At 35.6% G+C, this 20965-nt stretch overlaps 1 protein-coding gene across 1 annotated transcript in view; it reads left to right on the forward strand.

Annotated features, from left to right (window-relative positions):
* LOC116163904 overlaps positions 1–20965 on the forward strand; it is a 67251-nt gene that overhangs the window by 5005 nt on the left and 41281 nt on the right. Inside the window, exons 2-5 of the mRNA XM_031478035.1 lie at positions 18072–18313; positions 19362–19546; positions 20027–20145; positions 20528–20741. Coding sequence (XP_031333895.1) covers positions 18207–18313; positions 19362–19546; positions 20027–20145; positions 20528–20741 — 625 coding nt within the window. The 5' untranslated portion in view covers positions 18072–18206. The remainder of the gene's footprint in view (positions 1–18071; positions 18314–19361; positions 19547–20026; positions 20146–20527; positions 20742–20965) is intronic.

A 20965-nucleotide genomic window follows, 5' to 3' on the forward strand; every position in this document is an offset into this window, starting at 1 on the left:
GACATGAGCAAATACAGGGTGGGCCAGAATGGACTCCCTGCTTTGACGGGTGTATTCTAATATATCTACATTAAGAAACAAGTTGCATAAGCGGCGCGTTTATCGCACGAGTTCAAGTTTAGCAACACCACACATTAAACCCAATGGACTCGTATGGATTTACTTAGATGCGGGTTTTCAATAGTGATTATCTTGTCTATTAAAAATTCATCAGTCTAGTGGTATTGCTAAAATGTTGGAGCTTCCTTCCTAAGAAATTAATGACAAAACTCGCAACTTCTAGGTAAATCGACAGGCTTTAAAATTTGGTACATATATAGTTTGTATTTGTAGCGTTCTAACATTCTTAATGTGTTAGTGCTCGAAACACGAACATTTCTTGCAATTTCCCGTGAAGAAGCTTCGTGATTTGCATCTAGACTTCCTACAATAAGAGTGGCTTCGTCACCAACGGTGTCATTTTGATCATTTCTGGGTCGAGGCAGGACAAATGAACTAAATTCAGTTAAATTATCTTTCAACCTTTATTTGAAGAGTAGGTTTTTGACCTTCATTGGGATAGAGCTGAAAGTTGGCAGGGTGTGTAGGCCGTTCAGTAGTTTTTTATTTGGTAGATCAGATATTTCGAACGCCTATCGCTGTCCTTCTTCAGTGGATTGAAAATTGTTGTACTAAACACGTCCAGAAGTTAAAGTTAATTGGATAAACCAACAAGGTGGGTGCCGAAGTTCTCTTACTTTGGCCTACACACCCTCCCAACTTAATAAATAAACAGAATTTACCGTATAGTCTTTACATTTGGTTGTATCCTATCGGGAAATTATAACAGATATTGAAGACTTACTGCTCTCTAATCGGATCGTTGCAGTTGTAGTAAATAAACACTTTTAGCATGTCATGTTTTTCACAGATAGTGTATTTAACCATTTCGAAATTTATTTTCAACAATTTTTGTCACTAACATAATGAATGCAAACAAATCAACATTGTAGGCGACTACATTTTTCGACAAGATGTATTAATAAATTTTTTATTATACCTGAATCACAATCGCCGTTTAAAACACTCAAATGCGTGCGAAAAAAGGCCTTTAAAACACACGTGCTTTAAAGTTGCTAGGTAATGATACTTCAAGTATGACTTTTGAAACTGTCATCTGGGGTTGAAATAAAAAATCCTCTTAGGTCGCTTTCTGTAAATGCAGAACATTGCTTTGGCTTGTACCTACCTATCCTTTGGTTGAAGCTTCCACAAACGCGCTCAATTTAGGGTATGCTTCCAAATCTGTTCCACTTTTTAGTCGCAGCAATGTTTGAAGTTTTGAATGAATGCACCAAAAGATAGAAGATTTAAATTCCTTTGACATTTCCTTCATATTTATTCACTAAGACGATGATTTTTATAAGCAAACGTCAAGTGATATTTCCATGGCAATCGTGAAATTACGAACACCAAGCCCACTTAATTAGATATGTATTCGAGTATAACGTCAATATGATTTCATTGTATTTCCTATTTTTAAATTATACTGCAGGTATAATAAAAAATACTATAAGATACACGTGTATAATTGGTCTTTAAAGCACTTGCAACGTTAAAGGCACTCCGCTTTGCGTCGTGCCCTTAAACTCGTTGCGCGTGCTTTAAAGACTTGATTATACACTTGTATCTTAATATACTATATTGTCGACAACTTATTGTTGAAAATAAGTATAATGTGTTATGTATTTTAAAATCATGAGTAACTATATAATTTACATTTAAATAAAAACAACTTTGAGTTACAGCACAGTTACTAAAAGAGCAAGAAACAAACGACTGACATTGATTTCTACGTTAAAAAGTGCCTGAAGGATGCTAAAGCGATTTTGTTCTAGATTGAAAAATAATGGTTACCTACAGCAAATTAAAGAAATCTGTTATTTTTCAGTTTTTTCAGGCAAAAAAAAACTAAAGACGGCAGCTTTTTTATGGCACCGGTAAGGGAATAAGCATGAAAAAAAGAGGATACCAGTACATAAGCCGTTTTCCCACATATGCGCTAATAAGAACACCACAATGTGCATAAAATTTGACAAAGATATTTCAAAATCGTATCGCAATTGTCTAATATTGGCAGAGAATACATACAAATCAATCAATAGTTAATAAACATAATCCATTTTCGATTACCACTAGGTATCAAAATCGCTCTTTGTACAATTTAAATGGAAAAACAGGATCCATTGTAAAGACGTTAAACTATACATTTTTTACGGTACTTGTTTAGGTTTGAAAGCTTATAATTAATTTAGACATGGAAAATCGTACAGAGGTGGCAGCGAGGTCGGCAATATCTTCTTGGTATCTCCAAATAACTTCTTGAGAAGTGAATTTTTAAGATTTCTCTGGGATAATGGCAATTAAAGTACATACTTTGCACAAGATCTATTTTTTGATAAAGAGTAAGTAAGATACTCTTCTTCAAGTTTAGGATCACTTCAAAATAGAACTATTATTTCCCGCAAATATTAAAAAAAAACATAAATATTTTGCCGTTATTTAGTAGTGACGTTTATTTTTTTTCGATATACTACTTTCTTGCCATCTGTAACAAGTACATTGCATTGGAATGAGTAAGCCCCAGTTGCACCAACAAAATTAAGTTCAGCCGAACTTAAAATCTATGGCAACGATTATTAAGACAATCGTTGCTATGGTATTTAAGTTATGCTTAACTTTAAGGAAACTTAATTTTAACGGTGCAATGGGGGTTTACAGTATAGTTGAATTCCGCAGTTCAAATTTGCGTGTACCTGAAACCATAAAACATTTTTTTGGACAGTAAAAGTTTATTTAAAAATAGAGGCTGATTAGCAAGAAAATAATGAACATGTGCGGTTTTAAAGGTTTATTCAAAACGATATGATTGTGGCGGGCTCTGTGACGTAATAAGCCCGACCAATCAGCTCCTAGAACCATTCGATGACATAACGACTTGGCAATATTGCAGGAGAATGGCATTTATAACTTGCGTCATCTGTCACAGGCACTTGTCACTTTCGTGCTAGATGCAGTTAAACATCCCTCTCAAAACGTCAAATGTGACAAACGTCAGACCCTCGCGTAAGGTTGCCAGCTCACATCTACGTGATTGATTGTAGGTTTGTGACGTATTTAGTCTGAAGCGTTTCAAATTCGGACTAAAAACACAGCTTTTCAATAATTTATTTTGGGTTTATTTTACTCGCAAATAAAAATTGAGGACACACGGGTCTTTTTATTTTTAATGTACGTTGTGGATCAGAATTAAAAAATGAAGGCGGGATGACCCCAAATGGATTTAATAACAAAAGACATGTCGGAGGTCTTACGGAACAACACATTCACTTAAATATGTATGCAGTCATACTCCTATGCTGTTATGCATATTATACCGTGTGTCCCAGGTTGAACGTACAATATTCAAATACAATTAGTATATTTTTTCGCGAGGCCTTGTATTTGAAGTTAGCGTTCAACGTACGTTATTGCGCTACCCTGATGCTAGGATGAGAATGGAGCAATACGCGAACACTAATTTTAAGGGTCTCGTGGATCCTTCGCGAAAAAATACACTACCGTCTTCCTGGTGCATGACCTACCTGGGACACCGAGTTGTACACACAGACCGATGTTATGTTACCGGCACGGTAATCTGTATAATTCAGGTATTCTATACAATTCCTAGGGAATGTATGCAATTCCGAGTCTGTTTAAGAAATATTCATAACGACTGATGGTCATTGTGACAAATTTGGGGTGCATTTTCTTTTAAAACTTAGGAGAAGGGAAACTACTCCTACTCTTCGTTTTTACTATAGGTAAACCGTAAGAGATACAAAGTCGTTTAAATGGGGAATGCAAAGCAGAATTGTGTACTGATTCATTTTCCCAGTAAAAGTTTCTTGTAGTTGTACAAATAGCGAAGTTATGGCCAAAAAAATTTGCTGCATGATTCCAAAAAATGGTTTTAACAAACAGTAATTATTGCTCAGTTTTCTGATGGTGCTAAAATAAAATTTTTATGACTTGTTGCCCTTATGGGTTTTGAGTAAATTACATCAACTTTCTAACGGATTCAGTTGTTGATTGAGTAATGATATCACTAGGTAGCTTGTTTGGATGTGTACTGAATTTTCCTGTAAAATACAGTTGCTTTTATGAAGGTTGCAATCTTTCAGACCTAAACAAATAATTACTTATTTGTTTAATATTAATTCACTTTAAATTTATAAGTTCTCAAAGATTCAAACCCTTTTAAAAATGTTATATAACATTAGTAACTAAATTGGTACCTTATAGGTATACAGGGTGGATTCTCTCCTAGGAAAAATATATATACAGGAGTAATTTGGGCACATGCATTTAGCAAATACGGATACGGTCCCTAAACTCTAAGCGACCACTGCACTTGGAATTCTCGCTTTCCAGCGAAGTTTCTTCGAAATTTAATTGACGGAAAAAATTTTGAACAAAGTTAATTTCTGGAATATCTTCGTGTTTGTAGGTACAAACAAACATTTTTTACTGTAGCTGTTATACTAAATTGAATGAAACAACAATAGAAAATGTATTGTTGCGAAAGAAAAGAGAACTTCAATATTTAACGAAACTGTGCTTATTGGAGTTCACCATACGAATTTTTTCAAACTTTCTAAGCTGGACCCTAAACTGGTCTCTCCGGAAAAACAAAAAAATTTCCCTTTTTCGTTACTCAGATATGACGCTCCTATGACCATGTAGCCTAATAATTTTAAAAATTTTCGCAAAACTAATTCCCACTACTATTTTTAACCTGTTCCTATCTATAAACAGCCCGATTATTCCTCAAATTAGTTAACTCGGTGACAGTGCTCAAAACTAGAGAATGGCCGGAACACAAATCTAAACAGGTGTTTGCATTGGTTAAAAAACTCGGTATGGGTTTTATGACACAAAATTAACTAGGTCAGGATTTTTCCTTTTGTCTGTAGGCGAGTAACTTGGTTTGCCTGCCGAAAGTTGTTTGGGATGTTTAATTGAATATCGTTCTAGTACACACATGTAGTTTTTCTAAGAGCCTGCCATTATGTTTATAACAATTTTGACACTAAGACGGATCCTGAAAACTGCCCAAAAAGAGCTTTATGTTTAATACTTACTATTTTCTTTTTCATATTGAACCAATACTTTGATAGCATCGCCCATTATGTCATAGAGACAGCTTTAGAGCCGGTTTTAGTTAAACTTTACTGATAGATAACTTTTTATGTGTGTTTCCATGGAAATTAATCGTTACGGTAGCACGAAAGACTTATTTTAACTAGTACAATGAAATTACAAGGAATTTAAATTAATTACTGGTTTGATGTTGAAATAAAAGTCTCTCTTTCAATTATGTAACTATATTTAAAAATGCAGTTAATTTTATAACACGTCTTCACGAATTGTCTCTCACATTAATTAATTTTAGATTACTGCCGTGATGTTTAAATATCATTTCCTAGACGAAAATACACATTTCTAACTTATTTATACACAAAAATGCAACGTGTTGTGTAATACCAAGTGTTTTTGTCCAAGGATCGCTTGGGAGATCCCCTAAAGGTAAAATATTTTCAGTTTTAAGGTACCTTCAGTTTCAGAAACGTTATTTTAATTTTTCCATTGTTAATATTCACCTCAAACACTTCCAGTTTCTCGCTAACCACTTTTTTAGCGCCACTTTACACCGTGTCCGGGATAAAGTCCACTATGGGCATTTTAGAAAGAGAGTAAGAGATACAAATTTGGTTAAATGGGAGAAAAGTTGCGCAAACATGGTAGAATGTTTTATGTCATCCAATTGGAACCCTTTTGTAACAAGAATTTGCTTAATTAAACCCGAAAAAATAGCTAAACCTCAATAAATCCATACATCATTTAATTCAGAATTAAAAAAGGGATTTAAAAACATGATATCGGAGTATCAGGGTTGTATTTAAAAAATGAAGTTGATGAAGACGACAAAGAAGAAACGTCGGATTAAAAAATTAACAACTCCATCTTAAAAAGCATTAAGAGTCGCTGTGGAAAGGTGTCGCATAGGTTTGCTGTAGGTCAAATATTAACGGAAAAACACAATTTTTCCAAATTATTTCAAACTAATCATTTTTCAGGGGTTTCTAAAGGCTATGTTCTTAGACCTTTAATTGCGAAACTTTCTCCCATTTATCCCAATTTGTATCCCTTTCTAGATTGTTGAAGGTAGAGGCGAAGTCCTAGATCTGTCACGTAGTAAATGGGTGGGGGGCAGGTTGTAATCAAAATATTGATTAAATTTATTAGTATAAAGTTTCAATGTCATAGTGGATGGGGGTGCGTGTGAAAACGTTAGCACCACCATTACGAGCTTGAGTGTTGAGGATCATATAACGACAAGTTTCAACAATATAATGGAAAGGAAAGGACAATGTACGCCAATGGCAGGTTCTCAATCATACTCTTTCACTTTGCATCTGAAACTTATTGTGAAATTATGACTCATTTCAAATTTATCACGGAACTGCCAACAAAACCAGTCAAGTTGTAAAAAAGCGCTTATGAAAGAACGAAATTGGTCAACGCACGTCCTTTGTCTGTATCCCTTTTAAGGAATATATATTTCATCCAACCGTCGTCGGGCGTCAAGATGCTCTATAAAACAAATAAATCTAGGTTTTCTTCTCCGCCGCTGTGACAGGTTAAGGATAACTCGATAAAAGCCTGCGAATTGCGACAAACTACAGTTTTTCCAACAGATCCTTTAAGATGTTTATTTAAACAAAAATCCCATTCGACTTTCCCTTTACTTGTTATTTATTTACCAACAAAAAGTAATCGGAATTTAAACAAAAACGGCCAGTCATTCATTTCTTTTTTTGTCAACCACACTCGCAATCGATACTTGTAATGACCCTACATTATATGAAAAGATTTGTGCATGAATTACATGGCCTAGGTCATTTGTACCATTTTGAAGTGATGCGATTGAAAAGGAAAGTTTGTGTTATTTCCCAGGTTTCCTTTCAGAGTTTGAAGGAGCCATTGAATATCATACACATAAATTATGTATAAATAAGTACATAAGATAAAGGTTTTTTCGCGCCACTGGTATAACTTCTAGATCTATAATATGTACATAACACGTATCAGTTGTGATAATATGAACAAACTACTTCGAGCATTATTTTTGCAAAGGATTAAAACACAGGGAGAAGAGTATATATCAAGGATGTAACTCTGTGGTTTCTAAATGTTTTTCAGTTTATTTCCATTTTCTTGCACTAACAAAATAACCTAAAAAGATTGTGCACTTACAGATTTAACGTAATATAAATTCAGTTCTTCGTCTTTCACGGGATTAAGGGAAAAGTACAGCAAAATCAAAGTTTAATGATGAAACGGTCAGTTCAAGCACTGTCCTTTGTGGTGTTCTACGCGGTAGGTAATGAACAAAAAAACTCACCATTTCTTCAATTACCCCTTCGTTCAAGTACCCTGTTATAATGAATAAAAAACTATCTATTTTTAACTTTTGATTTTTTTAAATCTTTAATCAGAAATAGTATCGCACTGTTCCCGCTATTCTCATTACCACGTCCAATGTCGCCGTGTAGAGAAAAAGCTTATTGTACTGGTTAAAAGGTATCCAATTACCGTGTGAAATTCTCCAAAAGTATATCTGTCAAGATTACTCTTTCTGTTTCTTCAGGAACAATTTTTATTAATTGTCTTTCTTTTATTCGAAAAATGTTACAACCTCTCTCGTTCCTCATCTTTATTTTATTTTTGACCTTGATTTTTGAGTGGGCTGCTCTACCAACCCAGCCAATTATACATGTACAAATATCCATGCTCGGATTCAAACCAGGGACGCTTAGCAAGTCAACTGCCCACACGGGCCGGCTAATATTCTGCTACGGCAAGTAACAGACTTGCTTCTTCATCAGACGAGGATTTGGATGTCTGATGATTCTGCCATAACAAAATACACTCTAGGTTATCACCCCTATTCTTTTTCCCAAACGTCTCCCCTTATCTAATTTTATCCAGGGCTTTTCTATAAAAATCCCACACAAGCTCTTAGTTTCTCAATTACAAAAATGCACTTTCTTTTTTTGACCTCCAATTAAATCACTCCAATAATCGACTCCTACTCGGTAAAAGCTCACTGATCCCACTAACTTTAATCCTAACCTGGATCCTGAAATTCCCATCACTACGCTACATAAATCTCCTTTATTCACCATCGCTAATTCCAAACCCGCACTTACATTAGGTGCAATGGAAACAATAGAACCATAGGGCGCGCCCGCGACGCGTTCTCTATTTCCAGGCGACAAAGCGACTTTAAGTACCTATATGAAACGCAAACCAAAGACATCTATCTCCCACCTAACTCATTAATTATCGCAATTATTAAAAATCACAATAGCACGCAGCTTTCGAAATATTAGGTTTAGTTTTACTTCCAGCGTATCTCGAAAGCTCATAGTAACTCCCAAAGATTTGTAAGTTAACGTAATCTAGTAACATTATATTTGTTTTTTTTTTGGATTTTGTCTCGTCAAAGAGCTTCGATAACTACAAAACTGATGACTGTTTTGCAAATAAATACTTCAAATACGGCTGCGTTTCAACGCTCAAATCAACTACCAAAAAAGTCGCAAATAACGCCCGTTTCGTTTATTTCAAACCTTTTCGTTTACTTCCTTCTTCCTTTGTTTGCAAAAATAATGTGCCGCCTTTGAATAATCAACACCTGTTTTATATTTTTCTTGATACTAATTGGCTTGTAAAAATACTACGGAAAGAATTTACAGATGTTTAAATTTAGTCTTTTAACACGTAATATAAAATTTACAATTCAGTACTAAAACAAAATAAACAACACAATTATTTAATCGAAATTAAACATTAATTAGTTAAATAATCCGGGAACATCACCATTGTACTTAAAAGCAATTAATATGATCGTGATTGTGCTTAATCCCATTTTTTAACCAACATACAGGATGTTGCATCATTATTACAGGCGCTTGACTTGTTTACACAACATCCCCCGCCCCTTCCTAAAATTGACGTACAGAATCAAGAATTACATCAACCCCCCTTTACACAAAACAAAACCGTTGGAAATATGGATTTTTGGTTAATTTACTTCCTAGTTAAAACGAGACTTCACATTGTACCATCAACCGTCACTCCGAAGAAAAACCCCATCATCTCTACCATGAATCCCAACCTTTTTCCTAACTTTTTTCCATTCCTGTCGTAACTTCTCATTTTCCCTATCTAACTTTACACAAGGTCTTTCTGGGAAAATCCGAAACATAATATAACCCGGAGGTTTCTCAGAGACTGAAATACGCTTATTCCTCTAGGTTACTCAAATAACTTATGGATACTCTCTGTAACGGCCCTAGTTCTAATCTGATTCTGATTTCTAAAATTATATTTGTCCAAATTACACAAATGGCATTTGTTCACCAAGGCTTTTATCGCTCCTAAATCCGTTTTACAATAAAAATTTTCTAATTCTAATGTGCCTGTATTTTAAATGAAAGTAGTGTCCTATTTCATCATACAATCTTATCCGACACGTACAAATCTTCTCCCTCAATTCCCTTTATTATTGAACCAGCTTCCTTTTTACACCCTCGAAAACGTTTCTTTTCCTCTAACTTCTGCCTTAATATCCGTAACTCTTCTTGCTCTTGGCTCTCTCTTATTCTTTCCAACGAAAACAATCCTGTTGTTTCTTTCATTCGGTTCACCAAAATCTCATAATCTTCTGCCATATTCGTCCTCCATAACCCTTTTTTTAATGACACTCGCAATTAATTTTTTTCTCTCTTTTATTGGGATTTCAAACGAATACTTGTCACGTTGAAGCCCGATGATCCGTTTCAATTGAAAACTTTTTTTCTAACAAATAAAATTTTAACATTGTAACACAATTAATGATTGCCAACATTTCCTTTTTAGAAACAGAATAATTCTGCAGCCCTCTTAAAATTCTTGAAATAAATCAGGTGTTTCCACCCCTCCCTGTACTCTCTCTTTCTGATCTCGAACCTTTTCTTCTTTCTCTTGGACTTACAGATTTCAGCCGCTTGCTCCTGTTCCACAGCTCGAGCTAGTTCTTTTTGATGCCTTAGGTTTTTTTGCTCCTTGTGATCTCTACTTCTTCATGCTGTTTCTGATCTTGCATTTCTTCGACTGTTTGACGTCATCTGGATAAGATTCGTATGTCTTCTTTGATTCTCCATCTCCTGATTTAGCTCCGTTCTCGTCTCATTCAAATCCTCCTTCAGTTCCTTATCCATTCTCATCATTTTTTCATTCAATTTCTCAATTTTCTTATTAGATTCCTTATTCATATTCTCTAATTCCATATAAATGATCTGCGATTCCGCCACCGACCTTTTCTAGACGACGTTCTTCTTCATTAAAATTAAACTCCTCCCCTAACTACTACCACCTACCGCTAAAATTAATCCTCATGAAATTTAAATGACACGCACACACACCCCAACGCTTTCCTACGGAAAAGAAGAATTCTGTACCCTAAGACAAAACTTCTGGGAACTTAAATTTAAATATTTAAATTAGCAAAATTTTGACTTTGACACGATTAAATTGGCTTTCAAATAATGTACCATTTGCCATAGGATTCCATTTAAAATTTTAGGGGTTAAGCTCCCTACGTAGAGGGGTGAAGACTTGGGTGCGTGATTTGTATTCCAAAAGTTGTCCCCCTCGAATAAAAAATTGACGTGTTCGAGGGTTTTTCGAAATTTCTAAATTTAATATCCTAAAAGCCCTCTGTATACTTCTCGTTGGGCCACTCTGTATTATTCACTTAGTGGGTCATCATGTTAATTTAATTCAGGAAAATTTACCCCTTGAAATATAATACTTAATTTTTTTCAAATTGTACAGGGTTATGCTGCTTTTCATTTCCACCCATACCGCTAGGAACCACTAAAAATACCAACTACTGCCACTCATCCTGGAGACCAATATAGAAGGCAAGAAACGTCCAGGGCAGACCGAATTTCACATGACAAAGCACAAATTTTACACACAGCGCACACCTTATAGTTATAGGAGTTGATTTGGATATGCGATTCAGGATTCAATTCTTGGGCAAAATTTTATAATTGATTTCTTTATTAGTGCAGTCATTATCACTCAGACTTAGCTATATATTCGTGTTAGCACATCAAGGATCTTTTGTTGTGCACTTATGGCAATTTGAGTATCTTTGTGCTATTTTCACCGTGTTTGAAGGCTTGTAATACCTGATACTGATATGCTGAGGAAAATTGTGGTCTGTCTAAATGATCCTCCAACAATACTTTTCTCCACCCAAAATGATTTGTTCCGTCTTCGCTTAAAGATTCTGTATAGTTTATACGAAGGTAACATATGCTTTTGTTTATTCTTTCAGCACAAAAATTAGTTTTTAACAAAATAAGGCGACATTTTCGAGGAGAGGCATGATATTACCTATGTAACATAATTTTGTACGCGTGCCTGGTTTATTGTACACTTCCACGTACGGTTTTACTTATAGGGCTAAAAGATAATAGTTGAGTCTACAGGGGATGCTTCTGTAGTAATTATAAATAGTGCATCTAGAAATGTCTTAGAATATTATGGAAAAAGGGTTGAAATTATCAGTAACCCACAGCGTTTTCATTGTTTTACAAAACCAATATGTTCCTGCCATTTTAATAAACAATTTATGAACGGTCTGTTACCACACAGACCGGCGAATAGGATTGAAAAGCTTTCTAAAGCTACACAGTGCGAGGTCGCGTAATGATATGTGCCAATTTGATACAGACTAAAGCTTTAAATTGGTGTTTACCAAACACTCCACCTTTAAGCCATTTTAGCTACATTGCATTTAGTGTAAATTGCATTGAATTGTTCAATCGTACTTTAATACGCCCCGCGTCTCGCTTCTTTTATGGAAATTTGTTAAGTGCACGATTTTTTCAGAAAATTGGATCGCGCTAGCTGTAATGAAAATAATCAATCTAAATAATACTAAAATACTCTCGAAAATACTATTACAGTGAACATCTAAAGACCATTTTTGGTGCACGAGCCCTATTAAGCTATAGAAATTATATTTCCGCGCAGTAACGTTTACAAAACCAGCCCTACATAACTGTGTCAATGGACCCCATTGCAACAAGGCTGAAACGGACGTGGATTACAGCTGAAAAACAAGATAAAATTGGCCACGGAATGTAATCATTTTTTTAATACCGCAACTCCCAATGCGAATACCGAAACGAAAATGGCAATGGAAATGTGTATGTAAATATTTTAGAGGAGAATGTGGTCGGAACGATGAAAAAGGTAAATTTAGCGTCACGCGAACCCCAAGATCGCCCGATGAGAGGAAAATGGTTACTCATCCGCTCCACAAGGAATATATTTTTACATCGAATTTCCTTGAGATCAAATTAAGAAATGTGTTCGGAAATTTACTCGTAATGGAACAGTCAAAGGGAAATAAAGGAGTGTGGACCGCGGCTGCAGCGGCGCATCGATTTTTATCCCTTTTCATTTTACGCGCTACACGTGGCAATAACGTCTTTACGGTCACACGTTTTTGGTTCAGAAAAGTTCGCATAAGCACGTCCTCGTCAATTTCGATTGGGCCACTTTACAAGCGCGCAATTTTGGTTTTCGGACGGACAATGTGACGTTCGGTTGAAATTATCGAGCGTAATCGTTCGATAGCTCTGGAAACGTTTCAGCAGGGGCTGTAGTAGATGAAGCGTAGTGTTTAGAAGTCTATGTGACGTCATCCGCCCGGATACTTGGATCGATGTGCTGCCCCTCCCAAAACCAACACATCCAGACGGATGCGGTGTCTGTCTTTCTAAAACTTGGCCAAATGTAGACTTTAAGTTGCCCAAATGCCATTCACACAAGTTTACAACATTTAAATTCTTGCAGATTTTACTTTTTGTCCTATTCCTTTTGTCGAGGATAACGATGGGGGAGACGTTTTGAATCGAATACTAAAAATAATAGCACGTGCGTGCAAACTGCAACTTAATGGATATCAATTTCTGATTCCCCTTTACGCTGTCGTTCTTTCAATTCCCTGTGCCCATTTATTTTCACTTGCACTTGGAAATTTATATTAAGTACATTTTTTTTACTTTAACGATCAGTCACTGACTACTACTTCCCGTTTGAATGGAGCGGTGTCATGAATGAGGCTCGGGGTGTAAACTACCACACTGCGAAAAAAAAACGCCGAAATAATAAACGTATACCGAAAAAGCTACTATTTTGTTTTAAGTGTTGTGTTTCATTGCAGCTCTTATGGTAGAATGTAGAATACCGATCGATACTGCCCTAATATGAGATAACTCAGTTTTACAATGGTAGTTTATAGCTTGGCTAAATTGTCATTTCACAAAATGGGTAATCTTGCCTTTTAAATTGACCAGCAAAATTAAACTAGAAGTGAATTTTACAACCTGGACTAAGGGTATGATTTTTATTTTCGGAAAGCCGTAACCAACATATCAAAATAAATTTAACAGTGACCGCCATACTTTAAATTTAAGGAAACGTGACAACTTTTGACTATTTTAATCTTGCCTTGGAAAAGCGTTCGATTGACGTTTCAAAATTCATTCGCCGCCAACGTGTTGCTATTGGTAGCTTATGCTAATGTATGTAGCTAGTACCACCCCAATAATAATTCCATTATGATATTGCTATAATGCCCTTGACATTTTTGAGGAGAGTACTCCTATAATCACCCCTAACATAAAGGTTCCAAATGTTATTCCACAATCTAAAATATTGGTGTAGCAGAAATCTCTGCCTCATTCCGGTTAAACGATGGCACTAACTGGCATAATATGGCAGTTGCTTTGGAAGCTGTAAGCTGCCGTTTTAGTGTAGTCCTACCCAAAGTAGGTATACTATGGACCAAACGTAACCGACACGTCACAGGAAGCGCTTCCTAATGAATAATGATGAACGAGGTCATTTAGGGCAATCAGAGCTCGTAAACTTTCCCTTTCACTTCGAATTAGTATAAATAGGGTCGCATTGTTCCGTTGTCCGTTGATGATGATAGCCTTGCTGTCGAAACGCGTTCGAGGTTTTAATATATTATTGTTGTTTATTGGTGTTTTTGTTTTAATTTTGCAATCTGTATTTAACTTAACTGCCATCAACAACGAATGATATCAATTATAACGAAAAAAAATGGGTCTGCTAAAGTATTTATTTCAAGACATTTTAAGAAAATGACGGTCATAATTTTAGAAAACCTAAAATAAAACGGAAAGCGTAACAGATAGGTGGTAAGGGATCGTAATAATTGAGTGATGTAGAATTTTTGTCAACATTTGAAAGTGCAAAAAATTAAGCATGATTTATTTGAAAAAAATCAACTGAATATATTAAAATTATAGTTTTAAAACTCCCTGTAAACGGACGATCTAAATTTATATCATTTTCAATGTGGCATTAAGTCAGCATTGTTGATTTTGAAAGACTTTAAAATTTAAGTCAACGAAGTTATAGTCAAAAGAAAAACAATCAATCGTCAAAAATTTAAAAAAATTTTGAATAACTTAAAAACCTTAGATGCTGGGTATAGGGAAGTGTGGTATCCAACGACGTAGATTTTCATATATATTTCCAAAATGCAATAAAATATAGGGGGTTCTATTTACAATAAGAAAGTTGCTATGCACGTTCTGTAAAACTTGAAGTAAAATGATCATCATCTTTTTGTATCGAGGGATATAACTCATTTATGATCCTCGAGGGATAAAAATAATATTGAATTCTGCAGTACATATACCTACTTCAATATCGATTTTTCAAAATACAGAAAGGTCTCATGCGGCACATATATAAAAAAAACGCTGTAGATTTTTGACTAGTAACTTTCACTGCATATTTTTGACAAATACGACGCAGTGATCAAAATAGCTGTTTACATATAAAGTGTACATATAAAAGTCAGACATTTCAGTCTGGATTGTCACTTTTTACCCCTCGTCCCGTTTATCTCTCTCCGCGAGAAAAAGCTACACTTTAGTTCCTTAATTGAATGACAAAACACCAAGTAGAAAATATAAAATTGCACCTCGACGGCACTGGGAAAACATTTTAATATGACAATTTGTTTTTCCCACGGCTAGTTCAGTAGTAAAAATGCTTTTTTTTCATTCATTGAAGGGAGTAAGCTGGCACTTTTTCTCCCGCAGGACACATTGAAATGTCAAACACTTTAATGATTAATGCATACCTTTATATGTACAGGGTGGTTCAAATCCGTGGCTCACAATTGGGATCTCCACAACGGTGAGAGATACAGTGTAGGTTAAATGCCCCTTTTTGTGACTAAAAACACACAAATTTTCGAAAAATCTTTGAAAATAACTGGTGGCACCGAGAATCTGAAAATGGGAGAATCTGAATCTATTATCGGAAATTCCATACCACACAGATGTAAAAGCTACAGCAGGCCCGTAGCCAGGGAGTAGTCAGGTGGGGCTGAGCCTACATCATGGGTCTGGTCTGGCCCCAGCTATGCAATAGTATGGTTTATTTTTTTTGTCTTGGTGAGGATAAATAAACCTCAAAGCAATAACACATTAAAGCTGTCCAAATTATTGTCATTTCTAGCATCTGAAAGAATGAACACAACATTTGATTTTCAGAGGGTGCTAACTTGAAAAATTGAAAATTACGGTTATTTTGAAAAAGCCTGCGTTATCATTGTTTTTTTATTAAGCCCCACCTAAAACATTGTTTGCCACCTCGCCATTTTATCCTGGCTACAGGCGTAAGCTACAGGCTACTGTTTTCTTATTTCGTATGGGCGCGATATTGCATTTTTACAGAATCACAGGAACAAAAAAATAAAACCAATAAAGCTAGCAATAAAGTGTCACACTTTATACGTTTACATAAATTTTCAAGAAGCCTTTCAATATCAAAAGTTTTGCATTCGTTTCTCCACAAATGGGTAAGTAGATCTTGCTGAATTTCTTTTTTGTCCTATCACTCTCTAAAAATTCAATATGGCGTCTATAAGAAATTTGTAAGTAGTAGCCTGTAGCTTCTACATCTAGGTTTTATGGAAATTTAGATTCAAATTCTCCGAAAAAAAGAGCCCATACAAGGTGCTAACGAAACCATCCACTTCCGACCGTTCAAGGTAGGAGAAAAGAAAACGAAATTTGCCATTTTTCAGATTTTTCAAAAATTTTAAATGCTTTTTTTAGTCACAAAAGGGGTCAACTTTGTTCCATTTAACATACACTGCACCCTATACATTTTTGTTCTTACACCATATTTCATATTTATTTTACCGTTTTCCATATATATCCCTTTAACTTTGAGAGGCGGTACTTTGCTCATAGCTTGTTCTGCATAATTTTCAACGATCATATTGAATTTTTTTCTTTCAAATTTTGACTTTGAGATTGAAATTGCTAAAACTGATTACAGAAGTATAAAAAATACCGTATATATCACAGGACTAAAGTGCGTTCTAATACATTTGGTGCTTGTTGCCGTCAAACTACGTTTCGGGCAACAATCTGCACACTACACACTTGGTATGTAATTGTACTATTTATTCTCCATGCTTTGCTGAAGCTTGGCCCTCTATTTCTTCAGAAAACCTGAAATTCAAAATTTAATCCTTCAGTTTGATTGAACTCAAATTGGGCATGGGATCTTAGTTGATTGAACATATTAAGTAAAACAAAGGCGATCACGTGTCATTGCTAAGTTTGATGACAGCTTTATAACAAGGGATTAGATGTCAAAACTGTTTTGATAAATAAGATAAGTAAATGTTCGGTGGTTGTTCGGACGGTAGAAATTTTTAAGTTTTAATAAGAAGAAACCCTTTACAAAAGGACTCGCTGTACTACATTGCTTCTTTTTTCAACTCGAAAAACTTTTTCCGCAATCGCACAACACGCAATTTGGGTTAACTTGCTTTTGCGCAGATTTATTGTAAAACAATGACGAACTGCGTCTTCATCAAAGTAAATTAATTTAGCGTAAACAGAAGTACGCGCCTTTTTACCGTCGCGAAAACTAGCAGCTGCGTTTACTCGTTGTCTCCAGAATTTAAGGAAACACCACTTCCACCAACAAATAAACTCATTCATTAACAAATTTGATATAACTCGCCCATCAACGACGGTATGCGCCCCACTTCTCTAATATGAAACGCGCAATTCTTCGAAACACCTTATTTCTCCATCGAAACGACTAGATGCGTCCTTTCTAAATTGAATAACTTACAAAAACGATAAAATTTAAACAAGAAGTACGCTTTTACAAAATCTCTAAAAAGAACAAACCAACACTGAGATACAAATTCAAGTAAAACTAACCACCTCTCTGCTTATTTCGTAATTAATCCTTCAAATTTGCTTAAGAAATTGAAATAGTCTCATATACAGGATGTCCCGTTCTTATTTTTATTGTTTAGAACGAAATAACGTATAATGTTGTTTACACAACAATATAGATGGTGGTGCCATTATTATGTGGATATATCTCGGAATGTAAACGATAACGATATTGCTGGAATAGGTTCCTATTCCTACAACCGAAGTTAGAGAACAATTTGAATTATGTGAGAGATAAACAATTTCTCTTGTCCTTTTTTCAGAACAGTATATTAGTAAAAACAACATTTTTTTTGCTTTTCGGACACTATTTGAGCTAAAATTGGGCGGGAAGAATTATTGCTGTTACCTTAGTACTACATTTCCAAGTTATTTTTATTTTATTGGAGTAGTGCGTTCAAAGAATGAACCCCTTTAAACTGTTTTTTGTCGAGGGGTTCTGGTGAACACGGTGACATAGTAAAGAAAGCTACTAGGAAGACGATGTTGTTTCTAGTATCATTCTGTTTCTTTCAACAATTGCATTTTTACTCTTTCATTGAGATTCGAGCTTAATTTGCGATATTGTTTTTAAAATTCGCAATTAATACGTTCCTTTGCGATTTTCAGCACAAGCACAAATCAGTACACCAACGGTCTCAGTCGTTGAACCGTGGTGTACGAGGCCAGTGGGGATCTAGAGGTCCTGAAATCGGACACGGAGACATGTGGTGACAGCGGGGGCAGTGCCAGTGCCCCGCGGCTATGGGAAACAAACTGAGCTGTTCGTGTGCCCCACTTATTAGGAAAGCCTATCGATATGAAGATTCGCCTTGGCAAACCTCACGTAGACGCGACGGACATCTCCTAAGGTACGAGCGCTGTTATTTTATCTCTTTCGCATTACTTAAAGGGAAATTGGGATGCTACTTTATTGATCACATTTCTTATTGATTTATGTTTGCAAGTCGTGCCTTTATAGTGGTAAAATACTCAACCTTCAAGTCGACTATTGCGGTTAACTCTTTCGTAAAGTGTACATGTAAAATTGCAAGGAATGAGACCCATCTTATGGGCCGTGCCCCATAAACTGAGTGGCCAAAGAAGCTTAACAAGTAATAACAAAAGCTATGGAAACCTTCTTTGGAAACGTTAGCTGTTGAATTGTCTGTGTTACAATCGTGCTTTATTACACAGAATGTAATGTTAGGACCTATGACCTATGTCGAACTCGAAAAAGAGGATTTTTAGATGAAAAGTGTAGGAATGGACACTACCCGATGGAGTTTACCGACAAAATTTTGTGCCGTGTTGTCAGGTTGGGTGAGGCTTTTCAAGTCGTTCACCTTTGGCGAAATGCACAACGAATAACTGACGTTGCTTCCTTTGGAGGTCGACCAAGAAGTGAATTTTTTAAATACCAGGATGGAAAACGAAATTCATGTACAGCTTTCAGAATTTTGTGATCTGTGATCTTACGTGATGTATTTTAGATCTGGAAAACTTATATGTGTAACTAAAACATACATCATAGCGAAGTTAAGTGGATACATGCATATACATTAGCCAATTTGCAACGGAAAAACTCAAAAATGTGTTATTCATACATGTTGTACAGGAATATCTGTCAATTTTTCATTGAGACTTGACAAACCGCAAGAATTGTACCTAGGTTTTCATGTATTTTATTTGAAAAGTAAAAACTGTTGCGGAAAAGCGGTGAATAACTTATAATTATTATTACATCCGCCGTAGAGAGCATTAAATAATAAAGCAGTAAACGTACAAAACGAAAACAATTATTTAGAAAGCGTTTTCTCGCATAGTGCACCTAAAACGCCCCTTTCTTAGGAAGTAGAGTGCGTTGAAAGTAATTGAGAATAATTTACGGCATATCGTCTAAATGGAAAATGTTTTCAGATTATGGGCTGAAGTATTTCACGTTTCCGCAAGTGGAGCAGGCACGGTAAAATGGCAACAAGTCAGCGAGGATCTTGTACCAGTTAACATAACGTGCATTCAAGATTCGCCCGAATGCGTTTTCCACATTACGGCCTATAATTCTCAAGTGGATAAAATCTTAGATGTTCGATTAGTTCAACCTGGTGAGTTTCAATCGCACTTTTCTTATTCTTGTGAACGCATAATTGGATGCCTATGAAAAAATTACCTCAAGTTGTATTTAATTTCGGAAAATTATAATAACGTTGATATTATCATTTTTATATCAAACAAAATGCCTTTGAAGTTGTTTCTTTTTAGTTACATCATTTTGTTTTTTTAAATTCCTTTTTGCTTTCTTTCGTACTACGCCACATAAGCATATCAGTAACGTTGTTCATAAAATAACACTATTTTGATTTTTTGGTAAAATATTTCCTTCAATTTTGATAACATGGGTGGTTGCATCTATATACGAGTAAGTTATCTTCCAGATAAGTTTAACTGAGACAAGGGACACCCGCAAAAAGCAATTTAAATTATTTTAAAAGTGTTCGGCGATACACCTGAAAGAGGGAAATCGCCCTGTTCGTTTTTAATTTAGATGTTGAGACAAATGAAAATGTTAATTTCCTTTTCCGCAGGTACTCGAATAGGACAAGCGTCGGAATGTTTCGTTTATTGGAAAGATCCAATGACGAACGACACCTGGGGTCTAAATTTTACATCGCCTATAGACGCTAAACAGTTTAGGGAATGCTGTGTAAGTAACACAATTTACCTAACGCTGCATGTCCATTTTGCAACCCCCTTTTAATACTCGAATTTGTTACTAATTGGATGGATATTGATGTATGAGTCACATTTGTAAGCGTTGCACTCCCCTTGTAATCTAATGGTATACGTAATCTGTGTTTGATTTGATCTCAAGTAAGTTGCTATTTGTGGGATGCAAGGTAAGCATATAAAATAACGTCCAAGTTGATGCACGAAGGTAACCTTTTCCCAATAATTACATTTCGCATGGATATCTAAATTGTTAGTAGTCGATCCATTTAATTTATGATAAGTTTAATTTCACGCAATTTGATCCGAACCCTCTAACCGCACAGTTAGTCAATTCTAAAGGTATTTATTATTAACAGTGTGATCAATTGCAGTCGCCGTCTTTCAAGTTCTCAAGGAAGGCGTCGTCTTCATATTCGCTGAAATTGGAGCCACCGAATAAGCAGAAGTTTAAAACAAAACGAAAACCGCTCAGCACACCTGCCTCGCCGAGTAGAGCTAGAGAACCACAATGTACGTGTATGACACCTGAACAATATGCTAGATTACGTGCTCAAGATCCGCGGTATCGAGGTATGCTTTTATATCCTCCTCGCTCTATTAGAACCCCAAAATGCTACCGATGTAGTTCCCCTGCACCACTACATCCAATTAGAAAAGAGGCACATTAGGTGTTCACGACGGTACAAATGCGTATGGGTGTGTTATGATTAATGGCCGTATGAATTATCATTAGGACCTTGCCTAATGAAAGAGGAGCGTTTCACCACTCCTAACTAGATATCTAACAAATTTTA

Source organism: Photinus pyralis, unplaced genomic scaffold (assembly GCF_008802855.1).
Source record: "Photinus pyralis isolate 1611_PpyrPB1 unplaced genomic scaffold, Ppyr1.3 Ppyr1.4_LG2, whole genome shotgun sequence".
Lineage (NCBI taxonomy): Eukaryota > Metazoa > Arthropoda > Insecta > Coleoptera > Lampyridae > Photinus > Photinus pyralis.